Genomic DNA, 24532 nt, shown 5'->3' on the forward strand with positions numbered 1-24532 from the left:
CACCTTGGGCTGTCACCCCTCGCTTCCCCAGGGACTGCCCATCTCCAAGGGCTCATGGAGAAGGGTTTCAGTTGTGGCAGACAGGGTATTGGGAAGGAGCAGGCATGGCTGGGACCCAGAGAGGGGGCGCCTCATTTTGGCCACCCCTCTCCAATCCCAGATTTCACCCTTCCCCAGAAGGGCGGATGCAGGAATGGGAGGTGGGACACTGATCCCCACAACAAGCACAAGCATTCCCTCTTCCCACCTCATTCCTGCTCCAAATGGGCCAGCATCAACCCCTGCCCATCACCTGCAGCACTGAATGCTCCAGGGGGATCTCCCCTTGCCATGGAGCTGGGGTGCAACTCCGGGGTCACCCCCATTCTCTACCCCACAGGGATGTGGCAGTGCCAACAGTCACATCCTGCTCCCCAGGCCCATCCCCTGTGCTCAGCCCAGGTTTTGCACCAGATGGGCTCATCTCCAGTTCTGGTCCAGACCCAGCCCAGTTGTGGCCGCCTTCATGGCGAGCACAGCCCAGGGACACGAGGCTGGGCAGTGCCGAGGGCGCAGGCACCGGCCGCCCCAGTGTCTGTGTCACATTCAAAACCATCCCCAAAGGGAAAGCCCCCATCGAGGAGCATTTACATGATCAGGAAAGGGGCCGTCTCGTGTAGCAGCAGCTTTGCCATTTTTAGGTACAGAGGCCGAGCTGTCCAGACCGGGTGCCGTGGGCCACAGGAGCAAGAGCCAGGGCTGGATGTGTCCCTGTTGTTGGCAGTGAGAGATGGCTGATTTCTGCAGCAGGCTCTGGGTGCTCCAGCTGAACCTCTGGGCGATGGCTCTGGCCACAGGTAGGTGCTCAACACGGCAGCTGTGCGCGTGCACCGCGATGTGCCGGCGCTGTCCCTTGCTTGATGCAACGAGGGCTTCACCCAGCTCTGCTCGACACGCTCTGAACTCGGGCTCCGGGAGCTGCTTCCCACTGGGTGCAGGGATGGGACCCTTCGCGCAGCCCCTTGGCTTTGGCTGGAGCCTGGCTCGAGCTGTGGTTGCAGCTGGCAGGAAAGAGGAAGGGTTGTGGGGTGTTTTTCACCATTCCTTGCTCTCGGGTCAGCACATCGCTGAGGCCATGGCCAAGCCCCATCCCTTTGCTTCATGGGGCCCAGCACCTGAGAGCGAAGGAGAAATGGGAGGAAAAAGGCTTTTTGGGTTGATTTGTGGGCCCTGTGTGAACATTCCTGTGCTGTTGCCCTTTGCATCCCCATGTATAGATTGGAATCCCAGGGTTTCATCCTGGCTCTCATGTTGGCTTTGAGGGAAGACAGGGGAAGCTCAGCCTACCCATGGCTGCAATGGGAACCATAGAACCATGGCCTGGTTTAGGTTGAAGGGACCTTAATGCTCATCCAGCTGCATCCCCCTACCATGGACAGGACCTTCTGTGTGTTGAGGGGAGGAGGGTTCTCAAGAGTGGGACCAGCCTGGTCTTCACTTGGAACCCCAACAAACCCCGGTGAGTAAAGGCCAGTGTCAGGCTGGCAGCAGCACTGCGGGCGGCAGGGACGTGCACCCGGCACAGCCCAGACGAGGAGCATCTCCCAGCTCAGAAAGCGATGAAATGGGGCTGGAGGGGGCAGTTTCCCTGCAGGGATGCAGGTGCTGGAGGTGAACAGCACAGACCTGGAAGAGGTCCCTGTGGGCTGCTGCTTGGGGAAGGGAGGCTGGCAGCGGGGTGGGAAGGCTTGGGGCAAAGGCATCGAATCTTCCTTCTTCTTCATTCTTCCTTCCTTCTCCCTTCCTTCTCCTCTGCTCAGGGCCAGAGCAGCCCCCCCGCTCCCCGCCAGCCTCCCCACAGCAGGGTTTGGCCAACCGTGGTCGCAGGGATGGAGCTGAGCACTGAAGCACTGCAGTAAACAGGGCTGGTGCTTCCTGCCCAGCTGCAGCAAGAGGAACCAAGGCACAGGGGCGCTGGAGCTGTGGCAGGGGGACCCATGGGTGCTGGGGGGTCCCCGCCTTGCCCCACTTCCTGCACTGCATTGTGGGCCCCCCAGACTAATCTGGGGGGGGGGGGGCAGGCTGTGAGAACCCCCCCAGCCATCCCAGGGCTGCAAGGACAGGGAAGTCCCGGCAGGGAAAACGTTTCTGGTGTAAATGAAGAGGCGTGAGTCTGTCTGGGGGGTGCCAGGCATGGGGACATTAACAGCAAAGGCAGGTTTCATTGGAATGTCAACCGGAAAGCAGCTTAGTTAAGAGAAGATGCAGGAGATGGGATGGAAATAGAAGGGTTTGTACCCAATTCTGCACTGCCTGGTGTCCTGGTTTGATGGTCCCAAGCACTCCATGCAGCATGGAGTGGAAATGAAGAACTACAGTACGTGCCATCCCATGGGGGACACCTACATGGGCTTGTCCTATGTGGGCTCCTGGCCTTTATCTCAGGGCCCATCTCCTGTCTTACAGGTGGGATCTCAGCAGACAACAGCACCTGGAACAGCACAGGTAACCATCCCCACATGTCCCTCCCATTCCCACTGGATGCCACGAAGGGGTGGGAGATGTCCCATCACCCATTGGCCTTCTCCATCGCAAAGGCAATTCCCAGGCTGCAAGCTCCTTGGTGGCATCCCCCAGCCCTGCTCCCTCTGCAAAGCCACATCTGCTCTGTCCTCCCACGTCTCCTCCCTGTGCTCACAGAGCGCGTTGTGTGAGCAGGCACTGGAGCCGTCACACGGTGTTTGTGTCATTCCCACCAGCGGGGGGGGGGGGGGGGTCAGCATGAACTCTGCAACCCAAAATACCAGCTAAACCCACAAAACAGAGCCAAATCACGAGTGCTCACATCACAAGAGCCAAGCTCTGCTCAAAAGCAGCATAATCCATAGCAATGAGAAGCTGTTGATTTGGGAGATGCTGGGGGTGTCTCGTGGGAGCAAGATGCCCCCAGGGGCAGGGGCCCTGCTCTCCCTGACCCCCCTTGTTCCCGGCAGACAGTGGGTGCATCACGGTGAGGCAGTACCCACGCTTTGTGGGGGCCAAGAGGAACACCCCCATCCAGTTCATCTGCTACTTCGAGGACCCCCACAGCATCCAGTGGTACAAGATGGCAGAGGGCAGCGACGACTTCCACGAGCTGAGTACCAGCACCCCCCGCTACAGCATCCAGACAACAGAGAACTTCACCAGCTTCACCATCTCCAGCATCACCTACGAGGATAACGGCATCTACGTCTGTGACAGGAAGAACCTCACAGCGCAGCAGCGGCCGCACGACTGCGGGACACAGCTCAAGGTCCTGAGTGAGTGAGAGCTCCCCATCCTCTGCACCCCAAGCCATGCTCCTTCTCCTTCTCTCACCCTTTCCCCCTCCATGGCTAGAGGTGGCTCCTGCCCGAGTGTCTCGCCCCAGAGCTGGTCCCTGATGGCCATTTGCAATGCTCTGGTCTGTCCCAGTGGGGAGAGCTGGTCACCCCTGTTTCCCCATCTGCTCTTGCTGACGCTTGGAGGTGGAGCTTGGAGCTACCCCTGTGCTGTTGCTCCCAGGTCACAGTAACATCCGGCAGGTGCAGAGCAGGAACACCCTGAAGGACGCCATCATCATCATCCAGTCCATCCTGCTTGTCATCTTCATCAGTGTCCCCATACTCCTCTTTCTCAATAAAGTAAGTGACAGCATCTCCAGTAGTGGGGATGTCCCCAGAGTGCTCGCAGCAGAGTCCTGTGTCCTGGGCAGGATGCTGCTATGGACAGGGGTGAGCAGGGCTGGGTTTGGGGTGCTCCGTGGGAGCATGGCTACCTCAAGTGGGAAAAGAAGCATCTAAACCAGTGTGGGGCTGTGTGGGTTTGCCTGCGGAAGTGGGGGGACGAGGCTGGGGACAGAGGCTGGGGGATCCTGGTGGGTGCTGACACCCAACCTGTGACTCTCGTCTCCACAGGGCGAAGGCAAGGAAAGCCTGGAGGAGGACCACACCTATGAGGTAATGCTGCATTCATTAGAGAAGTACCTCTGCAATATCAGCCTGAGCAGCGAGAGAGCCTCGTGCCTTTGCTGGTGTCTGATGGGCACCACCAGCCCCTGCAGGGCACATCAGGACATTTTCCTTCCCAACGCCTGTTGCACATCAGCTGTAAAGAGCTGCTCATAAAACCAAGCCACGCTCTGAGCACATCCAGCATCTACTCCCATCCCCTCTCAGAAGCTGCCCCAGTCTCTGGGGGAACACCCTGGACATGGGTCCCAAAAGGGCTCACAAACCGTGTAGCTGAGGCCCTCAGTGCCACGGTTTAATGGTGGCCTTGGCAGCGCTGGGGAATGGCCGGATGGGATGAGCTGAGAGGTCTTTTCCACCCTGGTTGATGCCATGGTTCTATGTGCTGTGGGTGAAACCGTGGCCCCCTGCCACGTCTCAGCCCCTCTCTTGCTGCAGGGCCTGGAGGTGGAGCAGATGGCCACCTACGAGGACATCACCCCCTTCCGGGATGTGAAGGCCAAGTGGACAGTTGGGGAGCACCCAGGAGAAGAGTGAGGGGTCCTGCACCCAGCGCCAGCATCCACAGGGACCGGCCTCAGCTCCTGTCCTGGACCACAGCTTCGATGAGTGCCTGGATCCCAGGCTGTGATCCCTGGTTGCAAACCACCTCCGGCGTCCCTGCACAGAGCCCAGGCCCTGCTATACACCCCTAAAGCCCCTGTAGAAATTAGGAGCCACCTGCAAACCCCCCAGTATCAACCTGGCCCCAAGCCCCGGCAGACCCACACCACACCAGCACTGAGCTCCTGCATGGGCAATGCCACGCAAGCCCCACAGTGGGTGGGGGTCTCCTCCAGCCCCACCACCCCTGGGAAGGACAGGACCAGCCATGGTCACTGTGCGCTGCAAGGACCCTCCTGGCCTGCGAGACCCCACTGCAGCCCTGGCAGAGGAGCCAAGGTGAGCAGCAGCATGGTGAACAACCCAAGGTGAGCAGCAGCATGGTGAACAACCCAAGGTGAGCAGCAGCATGGTGAACAACCCAAGGTGAGCAGCAGCATGGTGAGCAACCCAAGGTGAGCAGCACCATGGTGAACAACCCAAGGTGAGCAGCACCATGTGGATGATGGAGGAGGATTTGGTGCCACCAGTAGCCTTCCAGCCATGGCTGTACCCAGCAGCTGTCGGAGGTAGAGGATCCTCCAAACCCACTTCATTTTCCTCAAAGATGACAGGAAAAGCTGGGGATGCAGCTCTCAAGAGCTGGCCCGTGCCATGAAGATGTCCCTGCACTGAGGGACCCGTGCAACCTCAGAACGGATGGGACAGATGTGCACTGTGGGACACAACTGCCCAACTGCTTTTTGAGTCCTAATAAAGGTCATGGGTAAATTCCCATCCTGCTCCCTCCCGTCGTGCCCGGTCTGTGCCCGGTCTGTGCCTGTCCCACAGCCCTGGTGCCAGTGTCACTGCCCTGGGTATAAGGAGCAGCTTCCCATGGGTCCAGCTCAGCTGGAGCCCAAACTTCACCCCCTGAGGGCCCTGAGCACAGGCTGGGAGGCAGAGCCAAGAGCAGCCATAGACTTCTCCACATCCCAACAGGTGAAAAGCTGCTTCACTTGTTTAGATACTGCTGGTGATGCTCAGGGTAAGGCAGACACGGGACCACCCTGAAGAGAATTGAGGGTTTTTTCTGTCCCAGAGAAGAGAAAGGGCTTGGAAAAGCACAGAGTGTCACACTGCTTTATGAGATGCTGCTTTGGGCCACAAATGAAACACAAAAGCATGCCGAGCTGGTACCCAAGAGCTGCTGATGCAACTGTAATTGTGCCAGTGACCTCTGTGTGGCCAGCCCAGCGCTTCCCAGTGGCACTACTTTCTCCACGGCACTTCTGCCTCATTTAATGCCCAGAGAAGACTGGGAACAAACCAAGCCTCAGGGGCACCGCACAGGCTGGACCATCCTGGTTGCATCATGGATCATTGCTTGGCTGCAACTCTGGCCACAGCAGGGGTTGGAACTGGAGGATCTTTAAGGTCCCTTCCAGCCCAAACCAGGCTGGGATTCTGTGATTTAGCACCATGCTTGTACTGAGAGAGCAGCGAGGCAGCAAGTGACGGGCAGGACTTGGGTCCCTGGTGCTGCACCAATGCAGCTGCAGTGGTAGAGCATCACCATACAGAGGCAGCCAAGGCGGTGCTGGGCTGAGGTACCCACTGCCCTGCTCTCCTCTGACAAATATTGACATATTTAAACAGGATCTGGAGGAGAAAAACACCCCCAGATGTTGCTGGCTATTGGGTGACGGGACACCTGATAGCTGCAGGACCCACTGTTCCCTCTGCACCAGGGACTGACATTTACCCTGCGACATCACCACGTCTCCAGTGAGCAAACACCCAGGGGCTTCTTGGAACAGGCCACGCTCTCCTGGCATGTTTATTAACCAGCTCTTGCACCCTCTGCCTCAGTGATGCTGCTGCCTCCAGGAAACCGGAGCTGTGCCGGGGGCACAGGAAATCCAGGGCCTGGAGGAGCCACATCACCACCATGACAGTGGAACCATCCCTGAGCCCAGGGCAAAGGGCTGAAACAGCCTGGTTTGAGAGGCAATTCATGCCTCTTGAGGAGGAAAAGTCCTTTAAGCCTCCCCTGGAGCTGCCTGTCCTAGGTTCTGTCTTGGTTTGCTCAAACGCAGGGATAGGTGTGCAGTGACCTCTCCTCTTGCCCATGTCCCCTTCCCCATCTCCTCTTCCCCATCTCTCTACCTCCTTTCTACACCAGCCCCCTGCTCAATGCAGAGATATTTCATGTTTGCATCTCAGACAAGAGCAGGAAGATGCTCTTAACGAGATCTTCTCCTTGCTTTGTCCAGCTGAGGACAAGAAACCTCCCAGAGCTCTGGCAGCTGGATCTGCAGCAGGCAGGCTGGAAGCTGGCTATGACAGCAGTTTACCTCCCCCATGGCAAACCAGGTCACCAAAACGATTCACTGACCCTTTACAGTTTTGGTAGAAGCAGAAAGAAAGGACTTGGCAGGAACAGGATTCACCTCATTGATAACATCCATCCCTGCTCACGGTGCGGGGGAAAAGGTCCCACCTGATTCAAGTCACATCTCCCAAACTGGCCCACCAGCCCTGCCAAGGCTGCAGCAGCAGGCAGGGAAACCAGGCGGACACAGCAAGTTCCCCCGTGTAAGCACTGAGGTGATTTTGGGATGGGTCTTCCTATGATGAAGAAACCTTTATTTGTAATAACCAACAGAATACGGCAAAATCATCCCCAGGCAAACAACCTCCCCAGCCTTTCCATCTCTGTATAAATGACTGCGATTAGGGAGCACCATTGCGAACACTTGTGCATTTACGCACACAGAAGATGCAGATATGTTGTTGTGATCATGACACACATATACATTTTAAACAGACCCCCTGCTATATAAGGGGTGGCTCAGCAGTGGCCTTCGTCAGCCTACATGAAAGGAGGAAACCTTCACTGCCAAGCAACACCTGAGCAACGAACCAGGCAGAAATGGCTCCAGGTACTTTCCTTTATTTCAGTTTTGAAGGATCTGCTCCAGGGAGACCTCAGAGCAGCTCCAGTGCCTGAAGGGGCTCCAGGAAACCTGGAGAGGGGCTTGGGACAAGGGCCTGTAGGGACAGGGCAAGGGGAATGGATTTAACCTGCCAGAGAGGAGACTGAGATGAGCTCTTAGGCAGAAGCTCTTCCCTGTGAGGGTGCTGGGGCGCTGGCACAGAGTGCCCAGAGAAGCTGTGGCTGCCCCATCCCTGGATGAGGGGAGATGATGATGAAGATGATGATGACAATGATGGCACTGTGCTGTGCTATACACACTCAGTGCCAGCCTTAAATGAAAATGTGGCAACTTACAAATCAATGAGAAAGGATACTTTTCCCCACAGCGCCACTTTAATCAAGGAATTAACTCAGGTAGTCGTTGGCCTAAACTGGACAAGGAGAGGGTGGAGAACATGAAGAACAAGGTCAAGATGCAGTTATAACAGTTACCATTAAAGTAAGTGTTGGCAGGAATATTAAAACTCATACTCTGAGCTCAAAGTGGGGATCAGGATGACGTCTAATGTGCGCATCCAAGTCCTACAGGCTCCAGGGCATTTGTCTGAGGTTAACTCTGGGGTCTTTGCAAGCACAGACGAACACTTGTGTGAGTGGATGGCACAGGCTGAAAACCTTTAGGGCAGCATGGGCAGAAGAGGCTGAGGCTCAATCGCCGAGGGCCAGCCTGCTCCTCAGCACAGTCACTAAAGGGCTGCTAACATCCCAGCTCTCTGCTTTGCTGCAGGGTCCTGGCTGTCTCCTCTCTTCCTTGCTGTGATCACTCTGGGACTGCAGTGGCCACAGGAAGCTGCCACCTTCCCGGCCATGCCCCTTTCCAACCTGTTTGCCAACGCTGTGCTGAGGGCTCAGCACCTTCACCTCCTGGCTGCTGAGACATACAAAGAGTTCGTAAGTTCTGTGGCCTCCGGGCACGTCCTCCACATTAGCTTGATGGTTCCAGGACTGTGTTATTTCCTAGAGCCAGAGACTTTTCAACCATCAGCTCTTGATGAGGAGAAAGGGTCTCAATAGGATAGGACAGGCTCTGTCCCCACCTCTGATCCTGCACAGCCTCCTCCTTGGGGCCATCAGTGCCCATGTCCAGAGCTGCTGCACAGGCTGAGGTCTCTCAAAGAGACCCTGCAGCAGTGGGAGATGGCACAGATGCTTTGCAGGACTTTCTGTGTCAGTCACCTTTGGCCCTGGGCAAGTCTGAGAGCTTAAAACTATGCAGTTCCTGCTGCTGCCAGGAGCAAGAGCTGTCCTTGGGGGTGATGTGATCCATGGGAGAACCCTCAGCACCTCAGCTGAGTGTGAGGAAGACCTTTAGGTCTTTTAGGTCCATTGGGCCAGCACAGAAACTCCTGCTCCCTACCTGCCAACCCTGTACAGAGACACCTCTCCTTTCCTTCTTGCAAGCTGTCCTGAACAGAGCCTGGGCAAGTGCCTCTTGTCTTCAATCAGTGCAAAGGCAACAGAGCTGGGTATGTTTGGATGTCTCCGCAGGAACGCACCTATATCCCAGAGGACCAAAGACATGCCAACAAAAACTCCCAGGCAGCATTTTGTTACTCAGAAACCATCCCTGCTCCCACGGGGAAGGACGATGCTCAGCAAAAATCGGTGAGTTTTCCTCCCCAGGGCAAGACCAGGCCTGTGTGAGGAGCTCAGCTGTGCCTCATTCCAGGGACAGAGGGTTTCCATCTGGGAGCACTTCAGTGCTTCATGCCTCCTCTCCCTGTTTCACTATTTAAACCCTGCATGAAGCAGGAGAGGCTCTTGTGGGTTATGCCATAAATCACAATTCCACCCCACGAATGAGGAGCAAGCTGTTGTCTGCACAGGACATGTCTGGGTGGTGCTCCTCAGCTTGCAAGTTCCCCTGCACCTGCTGTAGGAGCAGTGGCACGTCCCTGGGTCACCTCCAGCCCGGCTCAGAGGACTCCCAGGGAACTCCCAAACACTTCAGCTTTGAGCCTTTCTTTCCTTAATTCCAGGACATGGAGCTGCTTCGGTTCTCACTGGTTCTCATCCAGTCCTGGCTGACCCCGGTGCAATACCTAAGCAAGGTGTTCACCAACAACCTGGTTTTTGGCACCTCAGACAGAGTGTATGAAAAACTAAAGGACCTGGAAGAAGGGATCCAAGCTTTGATGAGGGTAAGTCACAGCATGTAGCATGACTACAGAATAACAAAGACCTCCCAGACACGGAGCACACACCTCCCACTGTGAACACCAGTGGCATCCTTTGGGCTTCATTTACCTTATAATGCTGAAATCATGACATCCTACTGCATTCAGTTCATCAGTGGGGAGTACAAGGAACCACAAAAAGGATAATAGCACTGCTGTTGCTGTTCAGATAGCAGTACAGATCACAATAGGCCAGACCCACTCTTTCCAAACCCAGCACCAAAGAATGCTCAGTTGCTTAAATCTGCTGTACAACCAGCAACAGAAAGTTTGCTGCATCTCTGAGCAAAATGCTCCAAAATGGAGTGAATTTTGCATTTAGACTTGTGACACTGTATAAAACAACCCGTACCAGCATGTACAGGTGAAGCCCATGCTCTTTCACATGAATACAGCACCCAGATTACTGAGACCTGGCAAGTGATGTTCTTCAAGGGTCACTCTTTACTTTTGCTCTGTTGTTTTAAGCGAAACTGCTTATTATCGCCCAGTCATGCTTACTCTACAGCTAAGTTTACCTGTCAGTGCACAGAGCTAGAGCTCCAAGATCTGTATCTGTGAGGAATGAGGCTGGGCAATTACACAGCGCCTTCTAGCATCTAAATAGCTCTGAGAGTCAGGTCCTGAGAGCAAAGAGAGATCTCCTGTCCTGACATTCCGCTGGAGTAAGTAGGTGTATGTATGAGTATCACTTCCAGGTTTTGCTCTCCATTTGACATGTGCTTGGTCATTAGGAAGGAGTACACAAACTAGACAAATAACCACACTTCATCCCTTTATAACACTGTTTACTTAACCAAAGGTGTCTGTTTGCTGTATCAGGGGGTGGGCAAACCAGGGCAGGAGAGGCAGATCTGTCACCTCTGGATGCATGCAGCTGGGATCTGGGTTTGAGCTTTGTTCACTGGGAAAGTGGGAGAAAAGAGAATTATTTTCCTGGTTCCCCATCTCCTTAGCAAGAGTAACCACAGAGAGACCCGCAGCGCTCCCTTTAAGACCCCAAAAGGCACATTCTTTCCTCCCTGCAGCCTTGTGCCCAGCTCCCTTCTCCCTACCAGCAATTTGTATAGCATCCCCCCTGCACAACTGCCCTGTCTGTAAGCACGTAGAAGTAGGTTTGAAATATTATTGGGGGGGGGGGGGGGGGGGGGCGGCGGGAAGAAGCCCCAGTCGCCTCTAAAAGCCGAGCAGGAGCCTCATCCATGGGTCCCTTGGAGGATGCTGATGCACCGGCACCTCTCCAACCTCCGCAGGAGCTGGAGGACCGGAGCTCGCGGGGTCCCCAGGTCCTCAAACCCAGCTACGACAAGTTCGACATCCACCTCCGCACCGAGGACGCGCTGCTGAAGAACTACGGCTTGCTGTCCTGCTTCAAGAAGGACCTGCACAAGGTGGAGACCTACCTGAAGGTGATGAAGTGCCGGCGCTACGGGGAGGGGAACTGCACCATCTGAGCGCGGGGACGGCTCCGCCCTGCTCCTGCCCCTCGCTGGCCGCGGCTGCCCTGCTCCCTGTAAAGACAAGCGGAGAATAAACGCTTCTGCCGACACGAGTCTGGTTAATGGGGGGGATGCGGGCCCGAGCTGCTACAGGGGCGGCGCTGAACGGGGGCTTGGACAGGGCAGGTTTGGTGCCGGGGCTGCACCCGCGGGGCGCCGGCGATGCCGGGCGGGAGGCAGGGCCCGGCATGGCGGAGCTGGTGCAGTTCCGGGTGCCCGCCGGGAGCGCGCAGACGCTGCTGGTCTGGGGGCTGGAGCCGGAGCCGGGGCTGGGGGTGAGGAGAGCGCTCGGAGCGGGACCGGGGACCCCCGAGGTTGGGGAGTGGGGCCGGGTCCTCCCCGCAGCGTCTATCAGGGCCCCCTCTGCGCTGGTGGCTTCACGTGGATGTTGACAGCGTGTTCCCGATCCCTCTCTGTCCGGTTTTGGGGGGGGGTTTGTTCAGTGTTCCCGAGGCATTCTGGCGGCAGGGCCAGCGCGCGGTCCTTTGTGCCCCCCCCGTGCCACAGCAGAGCTGCACAGATCCCAGAGTAAGGTGGAGCAAGACCCCATCATCTGCCAGCAAAATACTGCAGTTTGCTCAGGCAAAGCATTCCCACCCAAAGGATGGTGGGGAGCAAAGGGGGTCCGGGATGAGGGTGAATGGGGGGCAGGAAGCCTCATGTCCCACTTGGCTCTCCTCCCAGTGCAGAGGCTGGAGGATATTAGAGATAAGGGCAGAGATCCAGTGAAGTTGAGCTTATTGTTGTGGAGAGATGCACAGCCTCAGAGATTGTTCCAGGGCTTATTCCTGTTAAAGGGTACTGAAACCTGCCCTCATTCTCTAGGTAATCAGGCCTTGCGAGCAGTCTCCCGTGGCTCAGCTCTTCGGGCACCCAGAGATATTTCAAAAGCCCTTTTTTTCCTCTCTTTCTTTTCCTCAGCATTCCCTGTTTTCAGCGTTTTCGAGGTTCGGGCCGCTCTACTTGGTGCAAGCGCACAGGAACACGCGGCCGTGGCAGGGCCTGGCTATTGCGCTGTTATCAAGTTCTGTTCAGCTGGAGATGCCAGCAGAGCCCAGCACGTGTGCAATGGGCAGAGGCTGTTTCAGAAATCTCCCTTGAAGGTAAGCAGAACACGCAAGTGAAACCTGCAGGACTCGCGCCTCCAGCAGCAGGGTGGAATCACATGGAACACTCGGTGGTGTCAGTGATGTTTCTCGTGCAAAAGGTTTACTGACTTGTGGCTGGGTGCTCCCACTATGGAGATGCCCCCCCCCCCCCCCCCCCCGCCCGGCTCCCAGGTACCAGGTAGCATTCAAGCAGTAAAACGGCAGCATCTCTCCTCTGAAATAATCTACAGAGCCTGCTTCTGGGTAACAGATACTTAACACTTGTGATAAGAATGTTTCACAATCACCCTCACCTTTACTGAGAGGGTGCTGAGGCACTGGTACAGGGTGCCCAGAGAAGCTGTGGCTGCCCCATCCCTGGCAGTGCTCAAGGCCAGGTTGGACACAGGGGCTTGGAGCAAGCTGCTCCAGTGGAAGGGGTCCCTGCCCGTGGCAGGGGCTGGAGCTGGAGCTGGAGGAGCTTTAAGGTTCCTTCCAACACAAACCAGGCTGGGATTCTTTGTGGTCAAGAACTAGGTTACCTTCGGATGTTTCTCCCAGAGCAATCAGTGGTATCATAGTGGGAACCTTACAGCAGAGCCTGGCTAAGCAGGGTTCTTCTTTCCTGCACAGGTTTGTGTTTGCACCAAGCAGAAGGGGTTTCAGCAAAAAGTCCTCGCTCTCAGCAGCAACAAGGGCCAGGAGCTGGCCAACCACTACCTTGGCTTTAACGGCTGGTCCAGTCGCATCGTCACAGTAATGAGCCCTTTATATTCACCCATCATCCTTCCCCTCATCCTCTTCTCAATTATACTGGTTGGTGGAATGAGAGGAATTGTCCTCAAATCAGCAAATAAGAGACAGTTACAGGAGCTGTATTTCAGACCACCAGTGGGGGTATTTTGAAAGCATGGGGAGAGAAGGCAGTTGCCTTGGCTTCTGCTCTGCTTCCATCCACAGCTTCTGCCTTGGACTCCCATGCTGTGCAGAGGTGTGTAGTATACGGGCATAGCCCTAAGTGTTCCTAATATCCCCTCTAATCTAATCCAAATGAATTATCTGTGGGCTTCCCAACAGCTGCAGAATGTATCTGGCTTTGTTGGTGAGAATGAGGACCTGGGAAGGACGTTACCTGTGAAATACCTGTGTGCTGTGGAGGTGACACTGCCCGAACACGGGGTGCGCACAAGGGGAGTCGCCCTGGCCGAGGCAGATGTAGAGAACAGTGCAGGTATGCTCTGGGGGCAGCTGGAAGTCTCTCTCAGCAGCCATCACAGGCCCTGAGCAATCTTGCCTGTGCACAGTTCGTGGGTCTGAATTCAGTGGGAGGCAAGGGTCTGAGCTGCTGTGCTATGCAGCAAGGGATCTTGAACGTGCCTCTTCCCTCCCTGATTCACACTGGCATCACTTTCCTACCCTCTGTTCTCTCCCTTTTGCCTGCAGTGTTATCATTCCTCATCACAGCCACTTCTGTGCCTGTGTCTGTGCTGCCTCCTGCCACAGGCCTAAGGATCATGTGCTGTCATGGCCTGGCACATGAAACCCCTGTGAGGGTGCTGCTGACGACTCCCAAACCATAACCAGCTTTCTTATCAGACTGTGAAGCTGTTTGGTTAGCAAAATGTAGCCGGTGTGCTTCCTATGCAGAGCATCATCTTAATATCAATACTGTGCTGCTTGTTGTGTTCAGATTCTCTTGAGTTGCTCACAGCAACAAGAAGAGTTCAGAAACTTGCAGCTGGGAGAGCTTTGGCTAGTGCCTTTCAGAAGATACTCCTCATTGTCTTAGGTAAGGCTTAGGTCTATATTAAACACTGGGGTGGTTTTGCTGATATTACAACTTTCATGATCATCAATACAAATCCATTTTCTCTGTGCTTCTCTTGGGATTCATTGAGACTTGGGGGGTCTCAAGCAAAATGAAGCCTGTGTCTGGTCTGTAATGATTTAACAGAGTGGTTCCACCCTATGAGCTGTGTGAGCAAGAGGAAGGTCCACAAGAGGTCAGATTTTTTGATGATAGTCACTGAAATTCCAAATTCCAAGGGTGTAAATGCTGTCAGGGAGAGCTTTTTAACACTACATGTGCATGCCACATAAGGATATGAGGAAGTTCTGCTTCCAGGGGTGACATGAACTGAACTGCAGCATTTTGCACATTCCTGTCCTAGTTCCAAGCCAGCCAGGTGCTAGCAAAGGTCTGTGCCCTACGGCTGTGTTCAGTGTTGCTTCTTTGGGGCTACTGTCTCCTTTGAGTCTCTAATGGTAGGAGCTGGATTTGAGCCTGCCCAGGAACTGCTAGTTCTGCTTCCTCTGGGTTCCAGGTGCTATGCTCTCTGAGCTTTTAGATTATGCCTGTTTATGTGGTATCTGAGTACTTTACTCTTTTATGCTTATCATGACAGATCCTCATGGGATCGGGTCAGTGCCACTGTCCTCATTCTACAGCCTTTCATCTGCCACGTTCCTCCCCTGGCTTCATTAAGGTGTTCATGTGAAAGGTGGGTTTCTGGGTTCAGATGTTGCAGTGCTTCCTGCTTTCTGATCCATCACATGCACAGGGACTGACAGTTAATGGGTTCCATCTCTCCATGGATTTGTTTCCTCAGTCTCAGTTTCCACTGCATTTAGTAAGAGCCATTTGGTTTGCTGCGAAGAAGGAGAAAGGCCAGAGAAAGCAGCACACTGGTTCAGACCAGCCGCTCTCTCTGAAAGCCATTGTGAAGCAGAATTATCCCATCTGGGGTTTCGGGCTGGTTTCTTGGCATTACACACGGTAGTAACTCACTGTGGCTCTGCTGCTGGTTCTGTTTCAGGGAATGGGAAAGTGGCCATGGAGTACAGTTCCTCTCAGGAGGAGCCCACAGACTGCAACAGAAGAGGAGCTGAAGGGGCTTGTGCAGGTGGGAACAGGGGGTGATCAGCTTTTGTACAGGGCCTCTGTGTTACCTCTGGGGACTGGAGATGGAGCTGTTGACTGTTACAACCTCCGCCATCCCTCTATGCAGCAATCACCTCCACTTAAATCCCAGGAAGTAATTACATCTTGGAATTGTACAGCACGTTAAGGATTTAAAACTCCTACTTCTTTGTGCACTGTGGAGAAACGCAGGTGTATTTTAAATGCTAGAGGAAAGTGAGAAGTACACTCTGTACAGCCCCTTCTATGTGACCTCTTTTAAACCCCCAGAGAGCTGACCTAACATGTGCTGACCGCAAGAGAAGCGAGCAGGGAAGTCAAACATGAAGCATGCTGCTTCTCAGAGCTCTCCTTTGGCACAAGAGCCATCCCTCAGCTCCCCGCCATCTCACTTCCCTTGGGATGGGATGTGGGAGGGGATTCTGCATGCTCTCTCCACAAGGCACCTTCCAGGCGGATAGGGAGAGCAGCAGACAGGAATTCAGGACTTGCTTGGGAGGGGAGCTGCTGGGTGTCCTCTTGGTTCACTGCCTTGTGATCTCAGCCATTCCAAAGTGGGAATGTTCCCAAGTTGGTAAATTCTGGGGAGACTGTCTCAAAACCACCGTGTTTGCAGGTGCACGGAGATGAAGTTCACATATGTTGTAGAGCAAGAAACTGACTCTGGATTTCTCTTCTCAGGTCAATGAATTCTCCTTAGAGCAGTTTGACCTCGAAGAAGAAGTTTTGTCTGACCTCAGTTTTGATGCTGAGCCAGGAGATGCCATCTAATGAGTGGAGCTTTGTCTTCGCAAAGTCCTGCAGTGTGTGATTAGGAATCAAAGTCTAATGTTGAGAACTGAGTTGTGTGTCATAGGCAGTGTTTTCATCTTCTCCAAGTAACAGTGAAAGAAATGGGCAATAAACATGGTGTTACTAAAATTAAGCCCCAAAACACATGGAGTTCTCAGAAAGGAAGTGTTTTCCTGTCAACTTATCCATGTCAGCTATATCTGGAAGCCAGCTTAGCTGCATGGTTATTATTGAGACAGCAGAAGAGATGTGCAGAGCACTTGCAGAAGAATTACAAGGAGCAAGTCCTCCCTGCAAGAGCCTCCATGCAGCCCAGGTAGCCCCAGTGTGCAGGAGAAAGCTGGAGACAGCAGGAGTAGCTGTGGTACTTCCAGCGCACAGCACAGAAAGAAGGATTTCTTTCTCTAGGTGAAGTAACCTCTAAAGAAACAAGGCCAAGTCTTGTAGTAACGTGTTGAGCCCCAAGTCTAAGTAACTGGGACATTATCACTGTGTAAAGCCAAGATTCTTTCTCATTTCAAACAGGTTCACCAAATTCAGCCAAATCTTGTAACCCCGAGTGGTGAATGAACCTCAGGGGCAGCACAAGCGATGGGAAAGGGGCATCAGGCTCACCAGATCAACGCGGGTAGCCTCTTGCTTTCACTCAGACTCAATAGGGTTTCGGCTCCTGTCCAAACCTCAGGTTTGGTACAAGCCGATTTTATGTATCTTAAAGCAGAAACTTGCCAAGTTTGTAGACTTTGTGACCCTGCTATCTTCTGTTCCTTTTCTTTCTAAAGGTACTGTTTGAACAAGAATGTCTTAAATATTAAGCTATGAATCCTATCCACTACAATTCTGCCTAGCAGCTCTAACTCCTACAATTCTGCTTCACCATTCTAGTAGCTTTGCCTCCTATGGCTCTGCTCCACCAAGCACAGCGACTGCTTAAGCAAGCAGGCACAATGCTAACCCTTTATTTCCCGGGATCACCGCCACCTGCATAACTTGCAGCAGTGAACGACCCTGAGTTTCCTCGGGGCAGTAAAATACATGGAGGTTCTCCAGGCTCAGCACAATGGTTGACTGCTGAGGAGGGTTCAGGACACGCGTGTGAGGACCGAGTCGTTCTCTGTTAACAGACTGTTGTTGCTGCTGCTGCGCCTGGCCCCGCCCCTGGAGCCCTGCCCGGGTCCCGGCTGCGCTGCGCTGGCCCGCGGGACCCCGCCCGCCCGCCAGCGGCCCGTCGCCATGCTGTGAGTACCCTGCGCAGCGTGGAGCAGAGCAAGGCCCCAGCACCATCCAGCGCTCGTCCTGTGCTGAGCAGTTCTGCTGTGTCCCGGCAGCAAAGGCAGCAGGGAGCTGGGACACGGACTTGAACTTGTCTGCATCCGTCTCCCATGGGATCTGCAGGATCCCTCCTGGTTCAGAGCCACGGGTGGGAGCAGGGCACAGCAGGAAGGAGAGAGAGGGTGCCATCATTTCTCCTGTACAAAACACCATTCGTTTTAACGTGAGTTTAGATTTCGCATTAGGTTTAGATTCAACATCCGGTTGAGATTACACAGTAGGTTCAGATTAGACAAGAAGATTACGTTTAGACTGGGCATTCTAGACCAATAAAACTGTTGTGTTGTCCTGGGAGTTGATGGACTTCTGCCTTCTGGAGCCCTGCCCTGCTCTTCAGAGCAAACCCAAGCTGTGCCTGGAGGCCCTATGAGCAAAGCACGTCAGTGTCAGCGAGGTGCTGGGTGCACGGCTGCATCCCTGCTCCAATACAGCGTGTTCTGGGGCTGAACAGGGTCCAAGAGCTGCTCTGGCACCCTGCAGCGTTCCGAGGGTGTGCGAGGTTGGAGAAGGAATTGACGCGTGTGAGGACTGAGTCGTTTTCTGTTAACAGACTGTTGTTGCGGGTGTAAAACCTCCGGGGCAGAGGCTGGGTTTCCCCCCGCCTCTCGCCGGGAGAAGTGGACCCCCCGCCGCGCGCATCTCGGCGGGCGCAGCGCCAACCCGTGCCTGCCGGAGCACACAAGGGCCAGGGGCGGGCGGGCAATGGCGGGAGCCCGCCGGAGCCTGCTGCTGCCGCCGCCGTGCAAGTGAGGGAGGTGGAGGCGGCGCGCCCGTGCTCCGCAGCTCCCTGTCCCGCTGCCTCCAGGCGCAGCCCCTCGGCCGGAGGGGAGCCGCTGACGTGCGGAGAAAGGCCTGTACAACCAATGAGCCCATGAGGGTTGTAAAGTGGCCATGTTTCTTCAGCGCTGGGCACCACGGGGCTAGCCCACCAAAGTCGTGCATGCCGCAGGCGCCCGTCCTTCAAACATGTATAGCATTGTGGTTACGCATTCATGAGAGCTGCTATACGCATTCATAACCTGTCCCCGCTTCGTACGATAATTAGTATTTCCGTGAACTCCTGCAACTGCGCATGTGCAGTGCTTTTTGACTCCCTTCAGTTGGAGCCCGTTGCCATCCAAATGGAGAAGGAGGTGCCCAGCAGTTCACCGCAGGGTCTGGGTGTGACACCGACACTTCCAGGTGTCCCTTGGAAGTGACACTGCTGTTTCCAAGCCAACACATCGGGCCTGAAGCTTTCCCCACATTGGAGCAACCAGCGCCAGTGGCAGGGACTATCCCATGTCACAATGGGGACGCACGCTCCCAGGCCTGGCCCCATTGTGACATGTGAGGTGTTCCAGGCTTTATCTGCCCAGCAGGGCCAGCACCGCCCCAGACCCGCTGCTGGGCTCAGAGCTCCTGGTTTGGATCCCCAGCCTTGAGCCTCCTGCAGTACCGAACATGCTCAGATCCTGCCCCGCCATGGCACCGCTGCAGCTGCTGCTGCTGCTGCTGCTGCTGCTGCTGGGCCTGGCCCCCAGTCTGGCCGGGCCCCTGGAGCCCTGCCCGGGGCTCTGCCGCTGCCGCAGGCACCGGCTGGACTGCAGCGGCGCTGCCCTGGCCCGCGTGCCCCCGGCCACGCACCAGCGAACCTTCATTATCCTGTGAGTGCCCTGCAGCTCCGGGCGCTGCCCCGGGACACCCCGAGAGCGGCTCCAGGGCCCCGCTGCCTGTGGGGGGCTGAGGGGCAGCGCCGAGGGGGCAGCTCCAGGCCACAGCCCTGGGGCAGGGGAAGGGTTTGTGCTGGGGGTGACGCTGCCAATGGCTTCTCCGCAGGGATTTCAGTGGGAACGCGCTCGCCCTCATCCCCACGCAGGTGTGGCAGGGATACCCGTGGGCTGAGAAGCTGTGAGTATCCACCAGCGTCGGACATGGCGCAGGGGTTCCGGGATCCCCATCCCTCCGCCGGGCTGTCGAGCACCGCACCAGTGCTTGCCGCGTGCAGCCAAGGCCGAGCTGCTCAGCAAGGAGGGCTCTGAATCCCCAGAGCTGCTCCATGGCGAGCAGTGCCCGGGGCTGTGTCCCTCCCTCCCGCCCCCGGGGCCATCCCTGGGCCTGAGGAGCCCGTGCTCGGGCTGCAGTCAGGGTCAGCAGGCCGGGAGCAAGTGCCTGCTCCTGCCGGGAGGGTGATGAGCCCCGGCGGGACCCGCGGAGGTGCTGCAGGGCCGCTGCTGCAGGGCTGCTCCCCCGACAGCTCCATAGCCCCTGAGCCGCGGTGCCACTGCCCGTGTCCGTCTGTCTCTTGCAGGGTCCTCCAGCACAACAGCCTGCGGGCAGTGAAGAGGCGCTCACTGGAGGGGCTGCTCCTGCTGAGGCACCTGTAGGTACCCCCCTGCCCGCGGCGCTGGGCACAGCCTCCCCCGGCCCTGCCCCTGCTGCCCAGCCCGCCCCGGGAAGGGCTTTATTCCTGCGGGGATCCCCCAGGGCACAGCAGGGCCTTGGTGCAGGGGAGGGCTCCGCAGGGACGCGCTGCGCTCCCACTGCCCCACGGCCAAGCAGGAGCAGGCGGCTGCTGCCCTTTCCCTGCACAGACCCACACGAGGTCGCCTCCTCCAGGGCCAAGCTCGTGCATTCGTCCCCTCTCAGCTCAGGTGCCCCAGAGCTGCCGGGGACTGAGCTCACGGTGCAGCTTCTCTCCATCGCCCATGGAGAGGAGCAGGCACTTCCCTTTCACCCACACAATGGGGCCGGGGTCTCTGGCTGAGCCGGCCATGAGACGCTGCCCACAAAGGTTCCTCTCTCCTTGCCTGCGGCAGAACAAGCCCAGGCAGGGGGTTCAGGCTGGGACAAGGAGCCTTTTGGTTTCTAGAGCCAGGCCAGAGGGCTCCTGCGCACACCAGAGCAGGGCTGTGCAGGGAGGTGACGTTTGGGAGCGAAGGGAAATAGCCCCATGCTGGTGACACAGGGCGTTTCAGCCGGTCCCTGAGGCCTCACGCAAGAGGTGCTTGGGGCGTGCATAAAGAACCTGCTCTGTTACCAGAGAGGAAAGTCAGCCCTGAAACACCCCGGTGGGATCAGAGCTGGGAGAACCTCTCTGAGCTGCAGCCACCGCGGCCAGGAGCGTGAGCCCCGGTTACGCACCACTGCAAGCCAGTGCCAGAGAGAAACCCCACGTGAAATGAGAGCTGTGGCACGTCTGTGCTGCCCGTGTGCGAGCACCCGAGAGGAACCAGCACCGTGCAAATGGCACCGACTTTTTGTGTTCTCCTGTTAACAGGGATTTATCTTACAACAAAATCCAGGCGATCGAGGCAGATGCGTTTGAGAACCTTCCTTTCCTGGAGACCCTGTGAGTTATGGGGGTTTCTTCCTGGTGTGCTTGGTGAAGCCCGTTTGCATTTAGAACCCGCTGCTGCTGGAAAAAGCTCCTGTTAGTTTTAGAACAAGGGCTCCAATTTCTGCTGCTGAAGGAGCAGCCGAGCCCAGGAGCTCAGGGCATGGCTGGTGGCCACAGCACGGTGGGGCCACGGCTTGTGCAAACACAGCCAGAGCAGAAGCCAAGGCTTGAGGCTTGCTGTGTCCCTGAGCAGGCAGAGAGGCAGCACACGTGCACTTCATCTCTCCCAGGCAGGTTAACAAACAGCAGGAGAGAAAATGGCGGCTTCCTCCCAGTTCCACCTTGGATGGGGCTGCTTGCTCCCGATCAGAGCTGCTTCACTCCAGCTTCCTGGGGGTCAGACCCAGTTCATTTCTGTGCTCTCCTGTTTCCCCAGAAACCTGGAGGGAAATCTCCTCACCGAGATCCGGAGTGACGCCTTCCGGGCATGGCACGGGATGCAGTTCCTCCAGACACTGTGAGTGTTCCAAGGGCTAAGGGTAGCTCAGAGCAGTGGCGCTTGTCACTGTGCTCTGCTCACCTCTTGCCCCACAGAGGCAGCAGCATCAATGCTGACTGGCAGCTCTGTCAGGCCACGGCTTTGCCTGGCTGGGTGCAGGAACAGAGACAAAGCTCATGGACAGTGGGAATGTGAGGGCAAGGCCTGGTGGAGGGGAGCCACCAGAAGGTGTGAGCTGAGGAGGAAAGAAAGAGACGTTGTGTTTTCCAGAAGCAGCACTTCTGGGCTTTTGATCTCTGGGCTGGAGATAGTCAAGACCTGGTGTATGTTGTGAATCTGCCCGTCAGCATCTGCCCCGGCCTGGAACCTTCACCCCAGCCCTTCCTCACACACGTAGCCCTGAGCCCACGCCACCGCTCACATCCTGCACCCCCAGCTCACAAGGGTGTTGGTTCATTTCAGGGTCCTGGGCCATAACCCCCTGTCTGTTATCGAGGACCCGTGGTTCTTCAAGCTGCCTTCAGTCACGCACCTGTAAGTACGGACTCCCTGTTAACAGCCTACCATGGCTCGCTCTTTGTGTCTCTGGGTGCCCCGTGGCCAGGAAAGCAGAGATCCAGCAGCAATCCCACCCTTCTCCTGCCGGAGGCAGCGGCAGAGCCAGGCAAAGGCTGAGCAGTTCTGCTGTGTCCCGGCAGCAAAGGCAGCAGGGAGCTGGGACACGGACTTGAACTTGTCTGCATCCGTCTCCCATGGGATCTGCAGGATCCCTCCTGGTTCAGAGCCACGGGTGGGAGCAGGGCACAGCAGGAAGGAGAGAGGGGGTTCCATCATTTCTCCTGGATTAGGTAGCAGCAGATCCCCCTGCGGCCAGCACCGCAAGCAGCAGGGACTGGGCTTGCTCCCGAGGCAGAGGCTGGTGCCGCCACCTCAGATGTGCTGTGTTTACTGCAACCTTGCAGGGACCTGGCTGCCACACGAGTGACTCGGCAGACGCTGCTCGTGCTGCTCCTGAGAACATCCCGCTTGGAAACACTGTGAGTGCAGGGGCCGGCTCCCACCGCCAGCAGATCTCAGCTGCTGGGACAAGGGCTCTGCGTGGGGAGCAAACCCGGCACCACAAAGCTGTCCACTGGGACACTGGGGGTGAGGGGAGGTTTCCCAGAGCCGCAGCGGACGCTGAAGCAGACCCCTGACGCGATTCGGCGCGCAGCCTGGGTTGGAGTCGCTGCCCTGGGTGGCGATGCTGAGTGTGTGTGCACAACCTCTGTTCTCTAGCAAGCTGTCCAACGACACGGCCTGCTGCCTCTGCCAGCACAAGCACAGCACCGAGACCCCGTGCAGGACCCTCAGCTTCGACTGCGTGAGCGTGTGCAGCACCAGTGCTCCCCGCTGCGGTAGGTGCCCCACGGCCCTGCCCGTGCCCCCCAGCTATAGCGAACCCTCTGAGCCTGCGTCTGCCAGAAAGCTTCTTGTGCCTGATGTGCTCTCGGTGTGTTACAGCTCCCCTGGCAGAGACACCAGGGCCCCTGACGGGAGCCGTGCCACCCAGGAAGGGGAAGAGCAGCTCCACGTTGAAGATCCAGCCCAAGGAGCCCTCGCTCAGGGAGCAGAGAACAGTCACGCTCACGGTTGTCCTAAGCCTGAGCAGCCCCGATGCGTCGGCACCTTCCCCTCAGCAGCTCTCGAGCCAGGAGAGCAACACCGCCAAGGAGCTGGTGCGGATGCTGCAGAGCGTTCAGCACAGGGGCTGGAGCAGCTCCACTGACACCAGGAGGTTCTATTCTCTGGCAGAGGGGCTCGTGGCACAGCTCAAGACCAAGCTGCACAAGGCCGTGAGCATCTTGACTGTGAAAAGCCCCAGCACAGCCCAACCAGCGCAGAGCGACGAGGGGCAGGAGATGCCAGCAGGACAGGGAGGAAGAGCCACAGGCTGGGAACGCCGTGAACCTGGCCGGCACTTGACCCGGGCAGAATCCGTCCTTTGGGAAGCAGTCCAGAGGCTGGACATCAGTGACATCCTGCCTGTCTCCGGCCACCAGCGAGCACCTCCTGCAGCACAGCTCCCTACACCAAACCCAACAGAGGCCCCGCATCTGGCCCAGGCTGGTTGGAATCACAGTCACACCAATGCCCTCCAAGAAAGCAACACGGCGGATGGGATGGAGGATGAGGAGGGGGCAGAAGTCCAGGAGGAAGCACCAGCTCCAACTCCGGACTCTGCTGGGACCAGCAAGGAGCAGAAGCTGCAGGACAGTGAAAGGACAGTGGGCAGCAAGGGTGCAGAGGAAGAGCTCCCAGCAGCAGAGGGTGGAGCAGAGCAGAGACTGAGCAGTATGCAGCATTTCGTCCATGCTCTGCCGGCTGACAACGGCCCCCCTGCTGCCAGCAGCGCTCCAGAGGCCACGGCTGCAGCAGAGCGTTCCCCTCGGGGCGGGAGCCCACCCAGCACCCCTGCAAGCACCACCAGGCGCGGGCAGCACAAGGGGCAGGAACCGCCCGTCCCAACGGCACCCGGCAGCTCCAGCGCCCCGGGCAGCGCGGCCACACCAGGAGCCGCCTTTGACTTCTTGTTCAGCCGCCACCGGCACTCACTGGTGCCAGACCGAGCCCTGCACGAGTTCATGGCACGCGTGGCTCGAGCCCTGCGTGGGGACTGTGGCCTGCCCCAGCTCCAGCCGGCCTGCTCCAGCATGGTCTCGAGGATGGGGCTGCTCCTGAAGCTGCTGAGCGAGAGGCAGCGTGACCCGGAGCCCTCTGACCTCCTGGAGCAGTGTGTGTGGGAGGAGGATGCCGGCACCTCGCATCCCCGTGCCCAGCCCAAGGACATGGACAGGGAGTCTGCAGAGACGGTACGAGAGAGCAGGGCACTGCTGCGTGTGTGTGTGTGGACAGTGGGAATGGAAGGGGCCTCCTTTTCCTTTCCTCTCCACCCTAATGCGCCCTCCTTTTCTCCCAGGAGATGGCCAAGCACACCTCTGGCCACAGGCGGCTGCTGGCGCTCTTGCTGTCCGCCATCATCACCCTCATCACATCTATTGCAATTCTGGTGCTGTGCTGCTTCAAGGTGAGCCATGGACTCATTTGGCAGAGCACTGCCAGCCAAGCCCTGGGGCTGGAGCACCCAGGGGAAGGGGGGTGCTCCCACAGTGCTCATGGGCCCCGGGTGCTGCTGCGGATGCCCGTGGATGTGCTGGGGAGCACAGGAGATGTTCTCCCGGACTTGGAGCTCGTTGCGGTACCCGCACCCTGGGGCTCGGAGGGGTTCAGAGCTGCTGGGAGCAGCTTGTCCTGGCTCCTGCCAGGGTCTGTCCCCAGCTCTGCTGGGCAGCTTCCCAGCTCCTTCCTTGAG

At 57.0% G+C, this 24532-nt stretch overlaps 4 protein-coding genes across 4 annotated transcripts; all 4 read left to right on the forward strand.

The window, feature by feature from the left end:
• Positions 1-646: 646 nt before the first annotated feature.
• Positions 647-5291, forward strand: CD79B (CD79b molecule). The gene is made up of 7 exons (XM_061477517.1): positions 647-836; positions 2446-2484; positions 2973-3281; positions 3526-3644; positions 3918-3959; positions 4410-4913; positions 5059-5291. The coding sequence occupies exons 1-6, from the start codon at positions 770-772 to the stop codon at positions 4506-4508; spliced, it is 675 nt and encodes a 224-aa protein (XP_061333501.1). The 5' UTR covers positions 647-769; the 3' UTR covers positions 4509-4913; positions 5059-5291.
• Positions 5292-7086: 1795 nt separating this feature from the next.
• Positions 7087-11251, forward strand: GH1 (growth hormone 1). The gene is made up of 5 exons (XM_061477506.1): positions 7087-7498; positions 8282-8445; positions 9043-9159; positions 9534-9695; positions 10985-11251. The coding sequence occupies exons 1-5, from the start codon at positions 7489-7491 to the stop codon at positions 11183-11185; spliced, it is 654 nt and encodes a 217-aa protein (XP_061333490.1). The 5' UTR covers positions 7087-7488; the 3' UTR covers positions 11186-11251.
• Positions 11252-11387: 136 nt separating this feature from the next.
• Positions 11388-16189, forward strand: RDM1 (RAD52 motif containing 1). Its single transcript, XM_061477505.1, is given in 9 exon segments — positions 11388-11505; positions 12152-12214; positions 12217-12333; positions 12952-13074; positions 13396-13549; positions 14009-14107; positions 15135-15186; positions 15188-15221; positions 15920-16189. Coding segments are annotated over 9 exon segments (819 nt in total). The 5' UTR covers positions 11388-11418; the 3' UTR covers positions 16010-16189.
• Positions 16190-18826: 2637 nt separating this feature from the next.
• Positions 18827-24118, forward strand: LOC133281748 (leucine-rich repeat-containing protein 37A-like). Its single transcript, XM_061477545.1, has 10 exons — positions 18827-19008; positions 19181-19252; positions 19653-19724; positions 20622-20693; positions 21118-21198; positions 21643-21714; positions 22143-22217; positions 22459-22577; positions 22684-24019; positions 24076-24118. The coding sequence occupies exons 1-10, from the start codon at positions 18827-18829 to the stop codon at positions 24116-24118; spliced, it is 2124 nt and encodes a 707-aa protein (XP_061333529.1).
• The last annotated feature ends 414 nt before the right edge of the window (positions 24119-24532 follow it).

The sequence above is a fragment of the Pezoporus flaviventris genome, unplaced genomic scaffold (genome assembly GCF_033815535.1).
Source record: "Pezoporus flaviventris isolate CSIRO_AGI_PZ_B2104156 unplaced genomic scaffold, CSIRO_AGI_Pfla_v1 ptg000107l, whole genome shotgun sequence".
NCBI lineage: Eukaryota > Metazoa > Chordata > Aves > Psittaciformes > Psittacidae > Pezoporus > Pezoporus flaviventris.